Source organism: Panicum virgatum, chromosome 4N (genome assembly GCF_016808335.1).
Source record: "Panicum virgatum strain AP13 chromosome 4N, P.virgatum_v5, whole genome shotgun sequence".
Taxonomy (NCBI): Eukaryota; Viridiplantae; Streptophyta; class Magnoliopsida; order Poales; family Poaceae; genus Panicum; species Panicum virgatum.
Genome location: NC_053148.1, coordinates 16,208,971 through 16,225,048, shown reverse-complemented (window position 1 = coordinate 16,225,048; position 16,078 = coordinate 16,208,971). Strand labels below are relative to the sequence as shown.

At 42.1% G+C, this 16,078-nt stretch overlaps 1 protein-coding gene across 1 annotated transcript; it reads left to right on the top strand.

The window, feature by feature from the left end:
• Positions 1–7,956: 7,956 nt before the first annotated feature.
• On the top strand, positions 7,957–15,834 carry LOC120668683 (protein NRT1/ PTR FAMILY 7.3-like). The gene is made up of 8 exons (XM_039948432.1): positions 7,957–8,094; positions 8,241–9,864; positions 10,538–10,585; positions 11,523–13,083; positions 13,485–13,641; positions 13,883–14,100; positions 14,215–14,771; positions 14,863–15,834. The coding sequence occupies exons 4-8, from the start codon at positions 13,048–13,050 to the stop codon at positions 15,695–15,697; spliced, it is 1,803 nt and encodes a 600-aa protein (XP_039804366.1). The 5' UTR covers positions 7,957–8,094; positions 8,241–9,864; positions 10,538–10,585; positions 11,523–13,047; the 3' UTR covers positions 15,698–15,834.
• The last annotated feature ends 244 nt before the right edge of the window (positions 15,835–16,078 follow it).

The window sequence follows — 16,078 nt, the reverse complement described above, 5'->3', positions numbered from 1 at the left end:
CGGCGGCGGCGACAGTAGGGCGGCGGCGGCGCAAGGGCGGCGGCGACAGTAGGGCGGCGGCGGCGCAAGGGCGGTGGCGGCGCTGGAGCGGCGGCGGCACAAGGGCGGCGGCGGCGCTAGAGCGGTGGCGGCTTCAGCGCGGTGACAATTAGAATAACGAGAAAATACTTATGTTGGTCCACAATATATCTCGAGAGGGATTCGGGTTAGCCAACATGCACCATAGATATCCCACCTGTTATTTGCAGATGACTGCCTAATCTTTAGCCAGGCAGACAGGAGGAATGCTGATCGGATTGCACAGATCCTAGACATTTACAACAAGGGCTCTGGACAGTTGGTAAACAAGCATAAATCTGCTGTGCTTTTCAGTAATAATTGTAGTCCGGGTGTCAAGCAAGAGGTGCTTCAGTCTCTTGAGATTACTGCTGAAGCACTGGGAGAAAGATACTTGGGCCTACCTACGGCTGTAGGAAAGGTGGCCGATGGTACATTTAATTATTCTGCTGATCGTATAAGGAACTTTGTGTATGGTTGGGGAGAGAATGATTTGAGTTGTGCTGGTAGAGTGTTGATGGTCGTTAAGTGCGAAATATGACCGTCAACTATACTCATTAAAGAAGGAAAACTATACCTCTTACTCGCATATTTGTATCACTAATCTAGCTCCACAGTTGTTTTCGAGAATTTATGTTTTCAGGAGCACAAGTCTGGAATAAGACAAAAACATGACGAATACGCAGACAAAAGCCACAGACGATCGTATCCTGCGTAACATGAGCAAAGGAGGCTCACAAATCAGACCAAACCGACCAACCAAGCCCCGGCACCGACCATCTGACATCAGGACCCACCAGGTAGTGTACCAGAGAAGGTCGGTGGCAAATGACACCAAGGGGGGGTCGGCCGACCCCCCTTGTCAGTGTCTCATGCTGAGTTTTGGCGGGAAGTTTGATCCTATCCTCTAGTGGTCGGTTAGGCATGTTTCCATGTATAGATTTAGCGGGAACCGACCTCAAGCACTATATAAGGGCCTCCCACCACTCTATCACACACACACCACTTGAAGGCCTCTCTCTCTACACTCTCTTGTGACTTGTACTCCTTAGGGTAGTGGAGCTAGACTAGTACTTCATCTTCTTAGCGAATTCAGTCGTTCTCGGGGTCGGCGAGCAATCCTCGGCCTCTGGTATGGCTTTGTATTCCGACTTTTTTTATGCTATTCATATTAAGTTCGTTCTTGGTTATCTTTCTATGTTAGTAGCATGCTTAGCCTTGATCTGTGCTTCATCAAGTTATTATAGTTGCTTGCTTAGACTAGATGATTTGGATAAGGATATCGGTTCGTTGTGCTTTCGGGCTTGTCTTAGCATCTTACCTGTCCATCCGAAGGGTGGGGGACCCGGGGGTGCTAGGGCAGCGACTTCATATGCGGGCATGGTGCCCGGGTATGCGGGATCCTTCGGATATGATGGTGCTCCACGGTGTGACTAGGGTAGACCGCAGGTGGTGACAGCACTGTCGGTCCGCCGGGAAGCTGCTTTTCGGTTAGTATACTCCCCGACGTTCGGGTACGGTGTAGGAGTTTATGCAAAGATGAAACAGGACTGGATGTTCTCCAGTGCGGGTCATTCTCCCCGATGTCCCTAATTTCCCGGCACCTGCAGCTCTAAGCAATGTGGCTAACATAACTTATCCACTAATATGAATAGTATACTAGGAATCTTTGCCTATGCTCCCACTAATCTTAGGATTGCTTGTTTATTCTTTATTCATGAGAGTTGGCTGTTCTGTGTGTGTCACATTACCCCTGATTATCCTTTATTTATCACTTACCCCTGTATAGTCAGTGGTCTTCATCTTACTTCATACGTGTCATGGTTATGCAACTAAGTAAATACACTTTACACAACCTAGCCATCCCTTGGGAAAATATAAATAACGATACCCTGAATACTTCCGGGTGAAATGTTACAACGGTATATCCGTGCGCTTGCGGATCCTTCTGTAAACATTAAGACATACCACACGGCATCTTCGTGGCGCCGTTGCTAGAAACTAACCACTCCTAGTGGCGACGCTAAGAAATGCCAACATAGAGAAGTTCTAATCAAAGCTAATGCTCAGGCGGTTCCTACATAAACTATGAGCTGTTTCAGGTTACCAGCTCCTGTGTGCAAGAGAAAGAAGACATATATCTCAAATTACTGGTGGGGAAGTGCAGTGGATAGTCACAAAATCCACTAGCAGAGATGGTCGAAATTGACGACGCCGAAGGGGGAAGGGGGCATGGGTTTCCGGGACCTGCCTCTCTTTAATAAGGCGATGCTTGGGAAACACGGATGGAGATTAATTACAAGGCCGGATTCACTTTGTGCAAGGGTAATAAAGGGTAAATATTTCCCGAATGGTGAATTCCTGACAGCAAACAGGAAGGAAAGAAGTTCTGAAACTTGGAGAGCTATGCTACATGAGGGAGAAGCATTGGTGAAGGGGATAATTAAAAGAGTTGGCCCTGGATCATCAATTAATATTTGGAATGATAACTGGATTCCAGGGCTTCGTTCTCTAAAGCCTACCACACGGCTAGAAGGAGCTTCTGTACATTTTGTAAATGAGTTATTTTTGCTGGTGACAAGAGTTTGGAATGTTGACCTAGTGCAGGACTCTTTTATATCAAGGGATGCTGAGGAGTAGGCTTGATCACGGGACACCCGACCCGATAAACCCGATCCGACTCGCCCGAAAAAAAACCCGACCCTACCCGACCCGACCAAGTGACGGGTCGGGTACGGGCCGAAATATTTGATCCAAAACTAAAAAAACCTGATGTAACCCGAAAATTACACACAAAACTACGGGCCAACCCGACCCAACCTGAACCCGACCCGACCCGACCATGTCATGGGCCGGGCATGTGCCAACATCTTTTGACTCGAAACCCGAACCCGACCCGACCCGATGAATGATCAGGTCTACTGAGGAGATACCGAAGGTAAGGCCTGGTGCTCGAATGGAAGATGACGGGCTAGGCTGGGCGCATGAACGGAGCGGCCAATATTCTGGACGTTCAAGTTATTAGCTACTGAAAATGGAACAGAGTGAAAGGGAGACAGATGTTGCAAATGAACCTAGCTCTTCTTGTGAAGCGTTTTGGTGGAGAAAGCTTTGGAAGCTAAAAATACCGCCAAAAATTCGCATCTTCTGGTGGAGATTAATTCATAATTACCTGCCGTCTAAACAAGAACTGAAGAGGAGGCATGTGACCCAAGAGGACTTTTGCGAGGTATGTGGAATGCAGGGTGAGTCAATATATCATATTTGTTTTGATTGTACCATTGCAAAACGATTTTGGTAGGCAACTAAGGAGATTACTGGAGTAAAACTACCGGAGCTGCGTACGAGTATGTGGGCGAAGGATTTACTTGCAGGTGATTGTTGTTCGGACACAGATGCGGCCATGATTATTTGTGGTGTCTGGTCGCTATGGTCCGCAAGAAATGTGAGAAGGCATGGACGTGATCGCTGGGATCCAAACGTTGTGGTACGGCATGTGGCGGCAATGCTGGAGGATATGATGTGTCTGGAGACGACAAGTATGCTGGCACCTCCTCGTCAGCGGATCATGTGGAAGAAGCCACCACTAGGTTGGATGAAGGTCAATACTGATGCTGCCTTTGTTTCGGCCACTGGTGATGGAGCAGGTGGCTCTGTTGTGAGGAACTTTCAGGGAGAGATTATGATGGCAGCAGCAAGATTTTACAAACACCTACCGGATGTGTTAACAAGTGAAGCACTGGCGGCGCGGGATGGTGTGATGCTGGCTCAAGAGCTTGGAGTGGAGCAACTAATTCTGGAACTTGATAATTCTACTCTAGTTGCATTGCTCCGGTCAGAAGATGGGGGCCGTTGTGCAATTGCAGGTCTTTGGCAAGAAATCCGGGAGCGTAGAAGGGTTTTCCATTCTTTTGATATTTCTTTTGTAAATAGGGAGGGCAATGAGGTAGCTCATCTGTGTGCGAGCAAGGCATCGGCGTCATTTCCTTTGCTGTCCTGGTCTGGCTGCTTTCCGAACTGGCTAATGGAAGCAGTTAGCAAGGATTGTAATAACCCTGCGATTCAGTAGTGAAGCTCCTTTCTGCTCTAAAAAAAAGTATCTTCTCGTTCTTTTCGCATCCATATTCCTATGGAGAAAATAACAATCTAGACCACTGCTACAGAATAGATCTTTGATCCTTGCCATTTGTGATTATCACAGTTGCACAGAATTAATCTAGGCATTAGTCCCGAATCCAACAGCTAGGGAACGAAAGGGCTCTTTAATCCCGCTTGCAGCCACCAACCCGGACTAAAAGTCCATCTATAGTCCCGGTTGGTGGCTCCAATCCAAGACTAAAAAGTCAAACCCTTTAGTCCCAATTGGTAACACCAACCAGACTAAAGGGTCACCCTTTAGTCCCGGTTGGTGGTATCAATTTGGATCAAAGGACCCTTTAGTCCCGGTTACTGGTACCAACCCTCTGATCCTTGCTTGTCATCATCTTCATCCTCATTGTTCGACTTCTTCCTGACGCCTTCAGGGATTGGGGCATTGAGGAATTTGCAGATGATGATGCAGTCGAACAAGGAATGATTGCCCTTGGGGTGCATCGAGCACTTCTTGTGTAGGATCTTGTCAAATTGGTCCTGTTGATTGCCTTGCTTCTTGCCTCGCGGGTTGTGCTCCATAGCCCGACGATGTCATCAGACTTGCGTTTGCTAATAGAGTCCCGCTGGCTTCTGTCGTTGCCACTACAAAAAATATATTGATCCATAGCAATTAAATTTTGTTATAGATTACTAAGAAACCGTTATAAAAATAGTATCTATGATGATCTCAAATTTCATCATATATCGAACGTCATAGATTACACCTCGTGACGTTTATTAAAAAATTGTTATAAATTTCTTCATCCATGACGTTTTGAAATGGTCATTGAATGTCCTCGAGCCCTGAAGCCCAACCCAAGTCCATTTTTTATGACAAAAATAAACATCACAAACATTATAATATTCATCATGGATTCAACTGCCATGTCACACAAAATCCACATAGGCGATGACATGGCTACTTAGTGGTACTGACATGGCGGATAATGATGGTGACATGACGCCACTAATGTGTCAATGACATCACAGCCCATTTGCGATGGGCCCAATTCGGACTAGACTACTAAGATGAGCCTAACATTTCTTAGGCCACCATTTTTTACCAGAAATACACAGCCCATATAAAAAATCACCCCACAAGTTAGCCCACAAATGCAACAACAATTCGAACCCAGAAATCATAATATATATTTAGAGCTAATATCTCAAGTTACATCGTATAAAAAATATATATCAAGTTTAAAATTAAGAAGCACATTGCATAGCTAGCTATTACAGTCATGTTTTCATCTTTGCATCCACAGAACCTTCCAATCCATAGTCAGCACAAACATATTCTCATCGCAAACTAAAAATATGCATCAGCACAAATATATAGTACTCTAGACAGTCCTATCTTTAACGAAAATAAGATCATGAACAAAACTATATATCAAATGTTGTTACTAAGCTCCACAAACTAATATGTGAAACAGAAAGAGATACAACTTAATAAAAACAAAGAACCACTGACAGCTACTGAGCTATTGCCGCTTGCTAACATGACTTCATGATCCATCAAAGAAAATAGTACTACGCGGTACTAGAGACAAGAATTAAAAATATGGCCCATGACTCCAAATAAAATGGACCAACCTGTTATTCGAACCTAACAGATCAGCACTGGTTAACAACATTTCACAGGTTTAAGCATTCAATTAGGATATATCTGCACAAAAATCAGAACACTGAAGAATCAAAACACTCAACCAACTCTCACCTGATGCAGCTCCATTATTCAGAATTGCAACTCCAGGATTCAGTTCCAGTGCTCACCACTGCACACCTGCACAAAAAAACTCAAAAAGATCAGAGTCACGGTCGAGATGAGTTGATCAAAAGCTAAAATAATTTGAGCAGACCACCAACTAAATGACACATGCATCTGCTTTACTACTAACAGCATGAAATAGGAATAGTACTAAAACTGATTGAATAACCAAATGAAGTAACCAGACATGGCCAATAAACTTGCATTAGCAAATAACCTAAGCTGATGCTGCTGCTGCTGCTGCTGGACTGCAGAACAAAATAGAAATTGAAGAGAACACAAGCTAAACCTTTAATTCTAGATAGTTTCGCATGGTATAGAATAGTAAGACGTAACTTTCTTGCCCATCTAACAATCCATTTTGTTACATACAATACATATTGTTTTATTTGTATGTGTGTTTTGTTTATTTGTTGCGTGCCATGGAAAAAATTATTGTATACAAGGACTAGTTTGATCATCATACTTGATGAATTGTACATCAATGACAACATGCTGGTTAGTTCATCCAACAGTGGAAATGGCAAGTTAAGAAGAATCTTGAGAATTGAAGACTTGCAGTACAAGAGGAATGAGGTATTGCGATGTGACAATTTCTTATCTTTGCCTAATAAGTTATTTTATTACTAGTAGGTGTAATATCTATTTGTTAGAAATATGGATATATATCAAACAATTTTATCAACAAGTCTAACACTCAATTATATTAATACTGGTTGAATTAAGAGCTGATTGTTATTTTACAGTGTATATTATTCGATTATAATTCATTGCATTATATTGTTTTGGTGGTATATGTTTCCTTTATGGTTGGTAGTCAAACAGATTCATTGATGGTTAAGGCATCCAAGAAACATGTATTTCCTTGGCGGGTGGGGCTAGCCAAAATCCTTGGAGCTACTGGCCGCAAAGAAAACTAATTTGCTTAATGGCTATTGACTGCACAGGAATTTAATTTTCTTGGTGGCTAGAGTGTTTCTTAGCTGCTTTAAATTTTCTTTGTGAATTTTTCTTTGGCAGTCGGCTGCTAAGTGCCATGTACTCATCACCTATATTGTTAGTCAGATTGAGACACACTAGTAATTGTAAAAGGATGTAAGATATAACGAGATGTATCAGAAGATTTGTATATACACCCTCCGATTGCATATGCAAATGACTTTAACACACTTTCTTGACTATTATTTTAGAAATATAATTCATAGTAGAAGTTTATTTATATCTTTCTTACCCATGGTCAATTACTGCAACCACTTTAACAAATGAATGAGTCGACTTTCCTAATGTAGTATAAGTAAAAGGCAACCAAACTACGTACTTAGGTTTTCCTTGATAATCCTTGTGGACAAGTCTAAGACAACCAACATTTTAGAATCAGAGGACTATCGAAGTTTAAGGGAAATTATAGATTTTTCAACTGAATTAGTATCAAAGTTGGGCTTATAACTCTATAAGGCGTACAGTGGGAAATCCTTCTATGACATAGGCAAAATGGGGCCAAATAGTAAACTTAGCCCTATGTATAGGGAATGGAAACACATAATAAAAGCAATAATCACATTAACGTCAAAATGGTGTAAAATTTATCTCTTCACCAATTTTAATGTTATATATGTGCAATGGAAATGTACCTATTTTGGTAAGGTACGACAAGGCACCGAGAGATACCGGGAGATACCTTTCCTATTTTAGTAATTGTCCCATCTATTTTGGTACTGATTGTTAGGTTTTGGTAGGTACCTCTTGGTACCTCTTATTATGTCTTAGGTGTTGTTTTCAGCCTGATGGATGATTCTGATTTGTTTCAACCATAGTAAACTTCCTCATGTGGCAATGTGGCCGCTAGAAAAAGAAAACAATCCGACAAACTGGTTTGTCGCTTCCCGTGCACGTGAGGTGTCAATTGTTGCGCCTTCCTTGAGGCAATCGATATTCCGTGCACGGTTGTGCGACTTACTTTTTTTGTTTTCATTTTGACCTATTGCATTCACTATATATCTCCCTCATCATCACCAACATCCTTCCCCTCCCCACCTTCCTCCTCCTCATCCACCACACAAAGTTGTGAATCCATCCATATCCCCTCTCTTACTAGCTCTTCCATAGATCCATCCAGGTAGAACTGCAAATTAAAGGTATGACCATCCACATCTAAACCTCTGTTCATGTTGATCCTGATATTTATGATCATGGAACCCTATGGGCTGTCCTATGATGTCTCCGAAGGTTGGATAGAGCAATTATATATGTCATATGTTTGAGATCCCATATATACGAACAGATCTGGTACACTAACAAGCTCCAACTCCCTGTCAAAGCCCATGGAGCTCCAACACCAATACACCACTGCTACCAAACGGTAAGCTTCGTGAGTATTTTGACTGTATTAGTGTTGAAATAGGGTCATTTGATATGTTGTTAATATAAGACAATGTTACTCCAATTTGTTTTGAGATTTTATTTGCTCAATATGCTACTATCAAGTCTGCAACATCAGTCAGTAAATGCAACATTATTGGGAAGTCTGCAACATATTATTTTCATTCTCATGCCAAAAATTTGTTTACTATATATTTTGTCCATCTTTTATTATGTTCTATGGTTGTTAGCTGCTTATGAAGTCTTATTTTTTCCAAGGGATATATTTTTTGTTAATTAGTCAGAAATTGTTCCAGTGAAAGGATCTATTTTTTTGTTTGCACCTTGAGGATGGATTTCTAATTAATACTGGATTCTCTATTTAATAGTTTAATTTGCTGCTAAAACTGAAGTAATTAATTACATGTGGATCAAGAGGGCATCAGTTAGTTGGACGAGGCTAGGTCATGTCATTATGACATGACAATTGCGGCATCGGAGCTAGAGATGCTCCACTTACAAATGTGGAGCACCTTTTTTCTGAGGTAAGACTATTGATTTTAATTTGAAGGACTAAATAAATACACTTCAAATAATCTAAGATCGTAATGCATTATTAATGTGTGGTCCCCAATCCAACATAATGAATCTCTGGGCTATTTCCGTGATCAATCATATCAGGATGGATCCAATGGGTGTGATTTTTGTCTGTATTGATCAAGGTTCAAGAACACAGCTGGTCCCGGCAAACAGCCACAAGCTAGCACATGAGGCCACCACGTCATAGTGACAGTGGATTGATCTGCAAAGCGCACTCTCCACCGCGCACTCTTGCTCGAAATGCACGGCACGCTGCCCAAGTGCCCATCAACAAGATGATAGACACCGCCCATGCCAGCACTGCGTATCGTATCGATCCTCCAAAATTAAAAGCTAGCTCTCCTGTCGAGAAGCAAGATCGTCTATCAAATGATCAGCATGCAGCTAGCACACTAACTACAAAGCACAAAGGTTGTTGCAAAAGGTTTGCACTGCACATTGCTCGCACAGTGTGCTTGCAGAAGAAACTAAGTGCCTTCTTTAATTTTGTCCTCTTCCTCCGAGCCGACCCTATAAATGCAGGGAGACCATGCACACGGTGGCGCCACATCACCGGCGGTGGACGGTGCTCTGCGTGTAGAGACGAGAGCTTGCGTGTCCCGCCGGCGGTGAGACAAGCAGGGCGGCGCTGAATGGACGCCTGCCAGCAGATGGCCGAAACAGAAAACCCTGGAGCTTTTCGGACCCATTGCGTGCTGGGGAACACGGTTGTTGCTTGTTGCGTGCCGTGCAGCAGGCGCCACCATCGCCTTTTGGGCTGTCTGTGTCTGCTCCGGCAGTGTCTGGCGTGTCACCTGTGGACGTTAGTGGCCGGTGTTACAGGTTAAATAGGAGGTTATTCTAATCTGAGCAGAGATCATAGCCTCAACCATCTATCCATCCATCGATTGTCCAAGCATTGGACGCCACCATTGCCAGCTCCTCCAGAGTCAGTCAGGGAGCAGCAGGTCTGTGTCCTACAATCTCGCTCATCGATCAGATGCTCCCTGTCCCTGCAGATTCTCTGAGACTGCTTCTACTTTATCTAACAATATATGTATTTAATTTTACAACATTTCGGCTTTAAGTCTGCAGCAATGTGCAGAGACTAAGGGTCCGTTTAGTTTGTGAAAAAGTTTGAGTTTTGGTACTGTAGCATATTTCGTTGTTACTTGACAAATAATGTCCAATCATGGACTAATTAGACTTAAAAAATTCAACTCGTGCTAATCAGTTAGACTGTGTAATTAGTTATTTTTTTCAACACCGTTTAATGCTCCATGTATGTATTTGAAGATTCAATATGATGAGTACTGTGTAAAATTTTTTGGGAACTAAATTGTGGGGACCTCCTCTACAGTTTTGCTTCAAAAAATGTGCAGAGACTAATCAACAACCGGTGCCGCTCTTTCGCACAGTACTTGGAATTGTGTAGACCAAAATCCTATCAGCTGTTTAAGTCTACTCCTTGTTGAGTTTAAAAACTAAGTGTATCATTTCTTTCAAAAAAAACTAAGTGTATTTTTACAATTGTTACCTTCAAATATTTTACATACCAGCAATGCAAGCATATGTATTCTTATTTCCTGCTCAAAATAAAAGAAGCATAAACTTATATTTTTGTTCGTATTCCTCTTAAAGGTTGCCAGCAAGATGGACTCTCCAGAGATTCAGCACGTTGATACCGCTGTAAGAACCTCATATCAGATTCTTACGTCTACTGATAAAGATAAAATGCCTTTTACCTTCTTTTTGGCTTTTAGCTACTCGGACCGTTAATTGGGATATATTGGCATATGCTATTGCTACAGTTAGAAATTTTGATGAATTTCACCCTTGTTGATGAATGATCTTGTGGTTATTTCAGTTCGCTAACTTCTGCATAAATATTAACTAAATTTCATTTACTAATTGGTTTACGTAACATGATAATGGCCCTAATTAAACAGATGGAACAACACTTGATTGCACATTTGCAGGTTAACTGTTGTGCTAATCCATAATATAATGGCTGGTTTTAGTCACTGTTTTACAAATACAATAAATTAGCTCCAATCAGGAATGGAAAGATAAGGTGGTAATGGGCCATGGCCCTAATGCTCTCTTCACAATCCTATTTGGCCCTTTATTTTTTTAACTCAAAATTAAATAAAATTAGAGCCCGATCCTTTTAGGGCCTTTCCCTTAGATAATCTAGACAAAAAATTAAAGCCCTTTACCACCCCTGTGTAGGCCCTATAGAGGATCGATTAGTTACTTGGTGGGGTGGGGTGGGTGGGGTTATGTTTAATTAGTTCCCAGAAATATGCTTGGATAATTTTTGAACGCTTCAAATATTTATACATAGGGATGGCAGGAGTATGCTACTTGTATACTAGTGTTGCATTCTCTGCAATTTTGGGCAATTTTCTTATATGCCAACGAGAAAACTTGTAATCTCCCCTCATATATCATCATTGTGTCTATGACATGTGGGTTCCTCCGCAGTCACTAACAGTGGCATATAAGAGATAAGGGATTTAGGGTTTAACCAATGGTATGTGTGAGGAATTTTTCCCTGCATTTACTGTACAACAAAGTTAGGGGCCATTGATCAAATTTTCTCATCTTCTCACATTATTTTTAGTTGGCGCATTTTAACAAGATGGACATTTTGGATATTGTGATCGCCATAACTCCCATGCCTATAAGAAATGCCTCAATTATTTTTTTAGTTTCCTCCAAACCATGAATGCAAGTCCTAGCTGATTCCAACTTTTTTATCTATGATCATCAACATCTCAATTTTTGTGTAGATTGACAATACAAGATTTCCACTACCTGTTACAAAAGTTATTTTCATAATATATTATAGTATATAACTCTTTATATTTAAACATATTTTTTGTGGAGATAGATCGATGTTTATATATAGGAATGGAGGGAGTATACAACATGTACACCATCACATTATCTCTGCAGTTACAATACTAAAGTGAGGGTCGTCATTGGTGAAGTTTTCTCATGTTCTCATGCAATTTCTTTTGTTGGCACATTTTAACAAGATGGACACTTTGGAGATTGAGATTGTCACAACTGCTATGCCTTTAAGAACTAACTCTCATAATTTTTTGCTTCGTCCAACAACGAATGTAATCCCTAATTCAAATTTTTTTATCTCTGATCATTGACATCTAAAATTTTGTGTAGATTGATAACACCAGATTAATTAGTTATAAAATTACTTTCAGAATATAAAGCTCTTTATATCTAATAAAATATATTTTTGTAGACATTGTTACTGAAAGTTCAATAATGGAGGCCATACCAATGTCCTAACGTACATATATTTGCAATCAAAGGAAGTATCAGACAATTACTTATTTTACGGAGAAGGAAATCCTGTTTCCAGTCTCTTGTCAGATAGTGTTTAATTCCTAGGATGTTGCTAACTCCTGACGGATTAATTTAAATACTTTCATTCAGTCACAAATATAAGGCACTAGGATATGGATAATATGGCCTCTAATATATATATGACATTTTGACAAGCCATATCTATAAGGATTTGGTTAGCTTAAATGCAAAGAAATTAATATATATACTATGAGACTTTTTCTCAGTGAAAGTAATGTCAGTAATCATATATAATACTCTAGATATTAATGGTCAAAGTTAAAAATGTTTGACTTAGACAAATGTAGATGGAATAATATTTACCAGTGGAAGTATCTTACTTTTTCGTCCTTAATGTACTTATGTCAACCTCCATGCTACTGTTTCATTACTTACTTAAAACTAATAGGATGAGATCATTCTCCTCATCTGAGATGAAATTAAGTTGTATGCTAGCAGCACACTGGAAACTTTTTACATTGTTTTTTAAATAAAATTTTAATATGATTCCGTGGTTCATGGCCCAATTTCATGGAACCTACTACATATTTTCATGGACAGGCAGGACTGTGGAGAGAGGATACTATATAATCAGTAAATTTAGAAATATTTTTAATTTTTTGGAACAAAATGATATGGTATTATTGGAAATATTTATGTATTTAAAAGCATCAATATATGAAATCAATTTATGAAAGTTTAAGACTATCAGTAAGTTTAGTTGCTAACCTTTTTTCCTGCTAATTCTGTCTTTTGTACTAAAGGTTCCCAACACGATGGAGTCTCCAAACACAAGTAGCATACCCATGACTGTAAGAATGACATATCCAATCGTTGTGTTTTGTTATACCTGTGATATTAGTGGATCAGACTTACTATTTCCTTTTACAAGTAGTAGTTATTTTCATTAAAACCACAAGAGTATATTACAATACTTTTTGCAATTCCGATACATTTTTCCTTCCAGCAATTTTCAAATAGTATACGCCACATGTAACGTAATCTCCTAGGCAAAACATCACACTAACATTGCAGAACAATTTAAGAACCATTTGTCGTTTTTCCTTTTTTTTAAAGCATTTGTCATCTTCCTGACTAGACATAAATCTTAAGACAGAACAGAGTGCCTTCAAATCTTTCGTCCTTAGTTAGTATTTAGTTAGTATTTAGATCTAACATATTGTCTTACTTATTTCATGAAATATTTGTGAAGCCGCTGCAAAGTGAATTCTCAAGATCAAATTCTTCGAACAATGAGACTGAAAATGCAACACCATCTTTATACACTGAAGATGGCACAGTCGATTTCAGGGGAAACCCTGCAGTTAGAGCCACCACAGGGGGAAAGAAAACCACTGCCATACTGCTTGGTAAAAGTTTGTTTAATTCTCTGCTATATTCTGGCACTCTTTATTTGTCGCTGATTGACTACAGTATAACAATGCGCGCTATACTTTCGCTAAAATTTGCGTATTTGTTTTGCTTAAAATTGCAATGCTTTGTATTCATGTAGCAATAGTTTTTTCCCCCGACTTATGTACTACTATATACGAAAGAAACCTTTGGTTTCAGTCACCCTACTAACCACCATGCAACTGTTTTGGTGATCAGTGAACTATGCTCTTATGAACTTGGCATTCGGTGGAGTTGCTGTTGACCTGGTCGTGTTCCTACGGAGGGTGCTTCGTCAGGAGAACGCCGAGGCCGCCAACAACATCAGCAAGTGGACTGGCACTGTCTACATCTTCTCGCTCTTCGGTGCCTTCCTCAGCGACTCCTACATGGGGCGCTACATCACCTGCATCGTGTTCCAGGCCATCTATCTCGTGGTAATAAGAATTGATCGAACTCACTCTGGTTGCTAGCTACTTAATTGTCGTAAGACCATTATTAACAGGTGAATACTAATTACGAACTTTGTTTTGTGGCGTGTGTACGTGCAGGGTCTGGTGATGCTGTCCCTGTCATCCTTGTTCTTCCTGGTGGTGCCCTCCCGGTGCGGCGACGGCGTAGGGCTGAGGCCATGCCGGCCACCGTCGCAGCTCGGCATTGCGATGTTCTACGTGTCAACCTACACGGCTGCGTTCGGGATCGGCGGGTACCAGCCGTCGGTGGCGACGTTCGGGGCGGACCAGTTCGACGAGTCGGACGCCACGGAGCGGCGCTCCAAGCTTGCCTTCTTCAGCTACTTCTACGTGGCGCTCAACGTCGGCTCCCTCTTCTCCAACTCCTTCCTGGCGTTCTACGAGGACAAGGGCATGTGGATCAGGGGCTTCTGGGCCTCCACAGTGGCTGTGGCGCTTGGGCTTCTCGTCTTCCTCCTCGGCACGCCGTACTACCGCCACTTCAAGCCCACTGGCAACCCGGTCACGCGCATGGTGCAGGTGTTCACTGCTGCGTTCCACAAGAGGCACATCCAGATGCCCCCTGGTGAGGACCTTCACGAGGTTGAAGACGAGGATTCAGGGATCCGCAAACTCTTGCACAGGGATCAACTCAGGTTTTCGATCGAGCTGTGTGAAAATACTTATTTAATTAGCATTCAATGGATGAAGGAGGATGATCATCATACTTGTACCTGGAATTTCTAGGTGTCTTGACAAGGCAGCCATTGTGACTGAGGAGGACTACCACGCTGGGAACACCAAGAACCCATGGAGGTTGTGCACGGTGACGCAGGTGGAGGAGGTGAAGAGCATCCTGGGCATGATGCCCATATGGATCTGCACCATCGTCTACTCGGTCGAGTTCACCCAAATGGCGTCCACGTTCGTGGAGCAAGGCACGGCCATGGACACCAACCTCTTCGGCAGGTTCCGCGTGCCGGCCGCCAGCATGTCGGTGTTCGACATCACCAGCGTGCTCCTCTCCGTCCTCGCCTACCGCTTCGTCGTCGCGCCCGTGGCGTCGCGGTTCACCAGGAACCCCGACGGCATCACCGGCCTCCAGCGCATGGGCTCCGGGCTGGTCATCGCGCTGCTCGGCATGCTCGCCGCGGCGGTCGTGGAGATCAACCGCCGGCGACGAGTCGTGGCCATGGACCAGCCGAGCCCCATGAGCGTCCTGTGGCAGGCGCCGCAGTACGCGCTGATCGGAGCCTCGGAGGTCTTCATGTACATAGGCCAGCTAGATTTCTTCAGCGCGCAGATGCCGGATGGCCTCAAGTGCTTCGGGAGCTCCTTGTGCATGGCGTCCATCTCGCTTGGAAACTTTGCGAGCATGCTGGCGGTCAGTGCGGTCACCGGCGTCACCACTCGGCGGAACAGGAGAGGCTGGATCACGAAGAACCTGAACTACGGCCACCTTGAGCTGTTCTTCCTGCTCCTGGTTGGTCTGTCGATTTTGGACTTCATTCTTTTTGTGGTATTTGCCGTTCTATACAAGGGCACCGAGTTTAAGGAGGGAGGGAAACATATCTCTATATAGATATATAGCAGGCGATTGTTAAAGGAGCTCGAATGTATATGTACCATATGTATGATGCTTTTCTTATATTCTAGTAGTATATATTACTGACTTGTAATTATTTGTTTTCACAATGCAATGCAATAAAGTTCAGGCAACCTCAGGGTTGCCATAGTTTTTTTAAAAAATATATATATCGCAGCATAGCCTGTCCTTGACTCTGATGGTTGATTTTGACATGGTTTTGATCTAAGTTATGGTAGTTGGCAAAATAGCGAACTGAGCGTAACTCATGGCTGTTCATGTTTTCCTCGATTTATTTTATAATTTAACTGGTGTTAATTTTTAAGTGGTAGGCGATGTGACTGTCGATAGCAAGACGTCTTTAGCAACTTTATCAAT